Below are 7863 nucleotides of genomic sequence, written 5' to 3'. Positions count from 1 at the left end.
CGCACTGGGATACCCCCACGGACAGCGCATGCACCGTAAAAAAAAGTCATTTACGTGGGGTCAAGTTGAATTAACCTAAAACACGCCCACATCGTTGTCATTTGAATTCCGCGCCCTTACGCCGGCACATTTACGCGACGCCACCGTAACTTTAGACGCAAGTGCTTTGTGAATACAGCCCTTGCCTCTCAAAGTAGCGGCGGCGTAGCGTAACTATGATATGCTACGCTTGCTTAAAATTACGCCGATCTACGTGGATCTGGCCAGGGCTGTGGAGTCGGAGTCGGAGTCGAGGTCGGGGGAAATTTTGGGTACCTGGAGTCGGAGTCGGCAAACAATGCACCGACTCCTACTAAATTTAGATTGGAATAAAAAAAAAAAAAAGCAAGTTTAAATGTCCTAATTCACAAAAAGTTATAATTAATGACTTCTCTACTGTAAGAATAAAGACCAATGCATGCAGTGCCTCACGTAACCGCAAAACGAACACGTTAAGTGACCGTGAAGAAGCATGCTTTTCATGTGCTTCACTATATGGCACGCAACGCACAATTAGGAGCTGCAATACTTATACTTCCCATAGTGTTGTGTTCTGCTTTTACAGGGAACGCATGTTAGAGAACCAGTAAGTGTCCAAATAAAAAAATTCCAACAGGAGTTTTATAAAGCACTAAAAGAAGTTGAAAAGTATGATCGCTCATCAAAACTTACTGTTGAAGAAGCCATCCTTGTTTATCCAGAGATCGTTAGTGATGTGGCCAGAATAGTTACTGCAATGCCACCCACCCAAGTCAGTGTCGAAAGATTATTTTCAGCCCTAAAAATAATAAAGTCTGACTTAAGAGCCTCTATGAAAGAGGATCTGGCAGAGGCAATTCTCTTCCTTAGAACTCTACATTGAATTGATTTGCATTTGCTAAGCCTATAACTACATTTCAAGATTAATATAAACCATTTCTAGGTTTTACAGATTTTGTTTTTGGTTCATTATAGATAAGCTTTGTTTTTGTTCTAAAACAACCAAATAATGTGGTTTGTATTTTTGAACTGGTAAAGATCCTGTTCCTGATGTTTATGCCTGCTGCTACTATCCAGCCACTTGATTGATTAATAAAAAAAAATTAATAAAACTTTGTTTTCATTGTGCTCGTCTTTTGCTTAAACTGTGCAATACAGTAGACTGTTGGCTTCCCAGCCAGTAGTCCTGTGGTAGGTTGCGTTTCTTTCCCTCAAGGAATGTATAAAATACATTCGCATATTAATACAGAGGAGTCGGAGTCGGGGAGTCGGAAGTACATAAAACTGAGGAGTCGGAACATTTATCAACCGACTCCACAGCCCTGGATCTGGCCCTGTATGTACGCTTTTCCACAAACAAAATTGTCAAATGCAGTGGTACAGCATTAATGAGAACCTAGCCATGTTACCATATATTATAAAAAGGACTGCGTTACTGACAGTTTGCAGAATGAAGGGTGGGTGTGCCGTCAACCACTGGTAGCCTTGAGTAGAAAAGCCTGTGTCCTGCTAGCATGCTGCAGAGGGGGACAGTTGCTCTCTGTTGGGAAGCAGCAATCTCTTTGCACAGCTCTGGCTTCCCCCTATGGAGTCAGAGCTTTCCTATTAGCAGGAAGCATAAACTTTGCCAATTGCATGTGTTGGACTTCTGCAATTAGAATGCTGCTTCCCCAGAGATCAAGAAAGCATCCCCATCTGCGATTGGCAGGGAACAGGCTTTTTTGCCAAGGTTGCTTTCAAAAGAAAAAAATAAACTTTAAACTGGTTTAAAGGTCGTTGTTTTTTTTACCTTAATGCATAGCATGCATTAAGGTAAAAAAAAAAAAAAAATATATCATATTCACCCCCCCCCAAATATTTACCTGGCTCCTCTTTCGATTCAGCACTGTGCCACTGTGCCCAAGAACAGTATTGCTGCCCTCTCTTTCTCTCACCGGCATTTTGGTGCCTGCTGCTGTCAATCAAGTCCTGCGAGGAGGAAGCAGGGGGCAGATGGACGCACAGAGCCCGGCTCAGAACAAGCTTGCACATCTGCCTAGTTCTAACTATAGGGCAGACACAAAAGAGGAGGAGTGCCAGTAGGGGACCCCAGAAGAGGAGGTTGGGGCCCGCTCTGTGCAATACGATTACACAGAGCAGGTGGGTATAAAAAATAATGAAACAAATTAAATTTAGCTTTACCTTTAAGACAACACCTTTATCTAAATACATTCCAGGTGCATTTAAAATTAAAAGCTAAGCTTAAAGTTCAATTGGGATTCAAGTGTAGCTGTGATGCTTTAACCCCCGCAAAATAGCCCTGGTCAAGAAAATACTGAAATTTTTTAGATAAAAATTGAAAGATTGAAATATAAATATTTTTAAGTAATACAATGTGCTGTAATGTGCAGTGACTCATTTAAATTGGTATACTGCCTTGGGGAGGAGCTACAAATCCAAACCAACTTTACATTTTATTAATGAGAACAGTTCAACATTTACAGGTATTCGAGCAAAGCCAGCAATCCCAATGAACTATACATTCCACCATGTCCATCCACTATAGTAAAAATATTTTCCCTGCAGAGATACAAAATCCTTATGGGGTGAAAAACCTCTTGCCAAAAACCGCAACTTTTCAATCTTGGCATCATTGAAGAATTGTATTGCAGCTTCAGCTATAATATAGTTATGAGAGGTTTGATAATGATAGTGGTTGATAAATGTACCTGGGTAGTGTTCCCCATCAGACCCTCCCTGCAGCATGACCAACCATATCATAAGTGCAATTCTAGAATATGTACAACTGACTTACTGAAACAAAACTGGAATAGAAGTCAAGCAGCTCATACTTCTTCCCTTCTGCTTTATCAAGACTGACTACATACAATACACTATGTAGCTTCTGCAAAAAAAATGCATATAAAAGCTCAGATGAAATATGGAATAGCAAGCAAAAATTAGACATCAGAAGTCACATGAGCTTTACACTAACAAAGACAAAATGTCAATGTATGTTCATTAAATACACATTTTAAAGGTCATACACCTTTTAGTAAAATATGAGCGAGCTGCTCATGCACAACAAACTAAAGTGACTGTGCATGTACAACTGAGGCGCATGTTTTTTATAGAGTGGCTGGCTCCAAGTGCATATGCATTTTTTTTCTAGCGACTGTGATATTGGGGTTTCCCGCCTGTTACCATTATACTGAGACGCAAAAAATGCTTCCTTAAAAAATCTTATCAAATGAACCTCGTGTTAGTCTGGGGACTTCAAAAATGTAACGGAAGGCCCTATGAGACACTGACTATCCAATGATCCCACTGAAATGACTTAATGAGGAGAGGGTCATGGAAGTGGGTTTGGCTTATGCCAACATCTGTCAAGGCTGGAGCAGTAGTGAGGGATCTCCTCCTCCCCTATTTCACCAACAACAGTAGGCACAACGTTATAAAACTTTAGACCACTTCACCCAAATCTGGAATTATTCTGGGTGAAGTTATACTACATCCTACCTCAATTCTGCTGGGCTAACACTTTTGTAAATTGTGAGATCCATGATACAGTTTCCCTAGAATAATTTGTACATAGAGTGAAGCATGAGTATCGTATTCTTTATCTAGGAACCTGGTATCCAAACACAAAAGTAAATATTTTTGTGCCCATTTTGTAAATAAATTACATATTTAGGTTATTATATAGATAAAAGCCCCCTTCTATTCCTTTGAAAATACAATTTTTCTCGAAGCAAAAAAGTGTGACTAGATACTGCGATCTGATGTAAAATGCAATCGGATATTAAAACCATCCCCAAGTCATCATCAGACAGTAAGTGGTCCATGAGGAACTACACAGCTATGGGCACACCGCTGTGTCACAAATGTTTAGGGGAGGAGTCTCATAACAGCTTCTGCAGACAGCGGTCATAATTTTTTGCTCATGTTAAAATGTAAAGAGATGTAATCATTAATAGGGAGCTAGAGATGGCTACCACAGGTAGCCATCATCTTTGACGCAAGTGATAAACATGCAAACTAGAAGGGGCAAGATGTGTTTTACGGTCTTGGGCTGACAGTGCTCACAGTATATTCACATAAAACCAATACAATGATTTGTGTATTTGGGTCTTTCAAAGTAAATAATTCTCAGCTGCCAAATGCCTAGACATATGGAAATCTATATTATAGTTGCAGAAGGTCACAAAGGGTAGTTTCTGGAATTGAATCGGCTAATAATGATTAGGCACTGTTCGGCGCAGCGTATCAGAGATACACTACGCCGCCGTACCTTACCTGGCGTATATTCGAATCCTCAGCGAGTTCACGCCGTAAGTTACGGCGGCGTAGTGTATTTCTGGCGGCGGATTTCAAATTGGGCGGGTTGGGGGCGGGTTTCATTTAAATGAAGCGCGTCCCCGCGCCGAATGAACTGCGCATGCGTAGTCCCGAAATTTCCCGCCGTGCATTGCGCTAAATGACGTCGCTAGGACGTCATTTTTTTTTACTTCGACGTGAGTTACGTCCATCCCTATTCACGGACGACTTACGCAAAAATTCAAAAAAATAAAAATTTCGATGCGGGAACGACGACCATACTTAACATGGCAAGTCTACCTATACGCCGCAAAATACCAGCTTTAACTATACGCCGGAAAAAGCCGACTACAGACGACGTTAGAAAATGCAACGGCCGCGCGTACGTTCGTGGATCGTCGTAAATCGCTAATTTGCATACCCGACGCGGAAAACGCCACCCAGCGGACGCCGAAGTATTGCATCTTAGATCCGAAGGCGTACGAAGACGTAAACCTGTCGGATCTAACCCAGAAGCCGGCGTATCTTGTTTTGAGGATTCAAAACAACGATACGACGCAGGAAATTTGAAAGTACGCCGGCGTATCAGTAGATACGCCGGCGTACTTGCTCTGTGGATCTGGCCCAGAGAGGGTAATGTCAATCTTGCTGGAAAACCAGTAATTTGTTGCGGCAACCTATAGTTTGTTCATTCTCCTGTACCCAAAATGTGAACTTCTTTTTGTTGGGCATATATTAAATATGTTGCACAAGCAGGTAGCAAATACTGTGGCATCAAAGGCATGTCGATTTTGGGGAAGAGCTGAATTTGTATTTATCCGTTTAGATCTGTCTACGTATGGACAGCCAAAGAAAGGCAATATCAATCTATGGTAAAGCATATGGCCAGAGGCAGTGAACAAGATAATAGGATAAAGGTTAACCTGGAGAAAAACAACCTTGGTACAGACAAAAAAACAGCCTAAAGCACTGTTTTGAAGTAGTTCAAATAACTCAACAAAGGAGGTGCAAAGTTCAAAACACTATGCTTTCAAGAACACCACGGCCCATGGCAACCTTTATACTGCATGTGGTATACTGTCACTGCATTAAGTTTAATCTTACATTACTCATGTAATATTTACAGCTGTACTGCTTATTTGAGCTAGGTCAGATAACCGATATAAACCAGTTACTCATCTTATGTTTATAACCATTACAAGAACAAGAAAATTTGTAGTTTGCTCTAACATTTTACAATCTAGTGAAGGTATATTGACAATTGTAACACTACAGAAGAGGTAACAAACAGGACATACTATTCAGAACACATATTATTCTTGAGTCTGGCCAGTTATATATGAAAATAAAACAAAGGACTCTAGATTTTTAGCAAAGCGACACAATCTGAAAGAGGTTATCCACTTTAACTGCTTCAAGCACCTCCCTCACCCCTTGGTTTTGAAGGCATACAATCCTAGAGATCATACAAAAAGGTAAAAACTGGTAAAGCAACTTGTCCATTCAGATACAATGGCTCATGGACATGCCCAATAGCAGCATTGTCAAGGTCTTGCTAGTGACTTAAAGCAGGTGTGCATGCCTCTGAGTTACCCAACCGAAGGGTCTTAAGAAGGGGACCTTTTTATTCAGTTAAAGTGGAAAATGCTTTTTATGATATGATAGAAAAATCACAAGCCTTCTCAGTACTATTTCAAGTCCTTGCATTAAAAATGTAAATGGAATGAAACAAAGAACATGTATGGGTCTAAAACAGGTGATAAAAATATTTTAAGTTAAAAAGTGGGGCACTGCCCACGTTGAAGCCAATGCTGTTCCGTTAACTTGGACCACTTTGCCTGTTAAAATTGTTACCCCCAGGTGGCTGAATTTGAATGGAATCCAAGAAAGGGCGGAGTGCTTGTCCGAAGGGCCTGGAAAAAAATAAAAATAAAAAAGAAGAAGGATGTCATAAACAAAAAGCAGAGACAGATTATCGGCATTTAGAAGACAGAAATCAAAGGACAGCAGATCTGTAATATCAATACCATAGTTCAATAAAAGGGAGTTCCTTGATGGCATTTACCCATATGGAGAATGTACACAATATTCTATATATCTATATTTCCCTTTAGGCAGGGTTTTCTTTTTTTATATAGGGATTTATGACTGTAACTTGTTGCTCCCCTTAATCATAAGGGTTTATTAAAACACCCACCGTCTCCTTTCCCATCAGAATCTGACCCAGAAATACTTCATATTTTGTATGTTGTTGGGATTCCTCCAGAGGATTGTTTTTCGAGATGTAGTCCTTTCCTTCATAGGGGAGGACACTCCACCAGTTACATTTTGGCCAGCTGTTGTCTCACCTAGACACAGATTCCTTTTTAAACTGAGATGTACCTTTAACCTATGCTTGGCGCCACATTAATTTTAGGCAAAGTCCCCAAGTAGGGACTTGGACAGGGCTTGACAAATTTGCTTTGAATCTGGAAGCCAGCTAAAAAAAAAAAAAAAAAAATATTAAAACTGGTTCATAACTTTTTTTTTTAAAACTAACAAAGCTTTAATTTTCAATGCCAGAGAGCATGGGGGAGGGGGTGGTATATAGAGGAATCGATCTCTCAATTTTACTTCTGTGGCCTCTGAAAGCCTGCTTCTCCTGCACTCACTTTCTCTCCAGTCCAGCTTGTGGTGTCTGCAGCAGCAGCGACACTTATCCTGACATCAGGCAATGGGGTCTCCTCCAGCTCCTCCCCCTTATGGTTTTGAAGAACCAAAAGTACACAGGAGGTTAGAATGGAGGACCAACACATACAATTACTTATACAAGTGTCTTGACAAGCACACATGTAGCAAAAGGTTTGATTACAATAGACAAGGCAGAAGCCTGTACCTTTAGAGTAAGAACCAGATGTTGGTCCGTTCCAGACTGGAAGGTCAGGATGTGAGAAAATAATATTTCCAAAGACCCGGGGATTGAAGTGCCTACTTTCACACCAGTCAAAGTAGGCTTAAATTAGAGGCAATTTTCTCACCTTAAAGTGGAACTTTAGTCAGAAAAGTAAGTTTTGCTAGATCACTTCAGGTTTGCCCCTTTTGCAGGTATAGTGATGCAAAACATTACAAATAAGTGCCTATACCGTTTTAAAGCCTGCTCTGCAAATGGTCAGTTGCTCTCCATTTTTAGGCAATGCCAAATTTGTAGAGGACGTCAGGGCTGTGCTCTCAGCCCATCCCTCTCAGCACTCAGGTTGCTCAGCTGTTGGTTAATTGCCAGCACTTATCGTTCCACTGTGGCTCACCTGGTGATCATTTATTTCTCGTTACTACAGCCTATAGCCAGTCACCCACTTCAGTGGTGTTAGAAATAATACTACTAGAACTTAAAAGTTGCTTTTTGAGTATTTTTTGGAATAGGATGTGGTCACTAATGTGATTAAATAGTTTTACTACCAACTTACACCTGGGTTGCCCCCTATTAGAACAGACACTACAAATGCTAATATAGCATTCTGGAAATGTGTGCACACAAGTAGTATCACTGCTAGCTGGGCTTGTGGTAGCTTT

The 7863-nt window shown here is 40.7% G+C and overlaps 1 protein-coding gene across 2 annotated transcripts in view; it reads right to left on the bottom strand.

Annotated features, from left to right (window-relative positions):
- Positions 1-5327: 5327 nt before the first annotated feature.
- The window catches only part of DESI1 (desumoylating isopeptidase 1), a 55168-nt gene continuing 52632 nt past the window's right edge, over positions 5328-7863 (bottom strand). Inside the window, exons 6-7 of one of the 2 annotated variants that reach the window (XM_040359642.1) lie at positions 6966-7052; positions 6138-6227 (exon numbers count right to left, since the gene is read on the bottom strand). In XM_040359642.1, coding sequence (XP_040215576.1) covers positions 7010-7052 — 43 coding nt within the window. In that variant the 3' untranslated portion in view covers positions 6138-6227; positions 6966-7009. Of the gene's footprint in view, positions 6228-6965; positions 7053-7863 lie in introns of both variants that reach the window. The other variant, XM_040359641.1, reaches the window with a different exon arrangement.

This window comes from Rana temporaria, chromosome 7 (genome assembly GCF_905171775.1).
Source record: "Rana temporaria chromosome 7, aRanTem1.1, whole genome shotgun sequence".
Classification (NCBI taxonomy): domain Eukaryota; kingdom Metazoa; phylum Chordata; class Amphibia; order Anura; family Ranidae; genus Rana; species Rana temporaria.
Note: the sequence above shows the minus strand (reverse complement) of the source record. Positions and strands in the feature narration are given on the sequence as shown.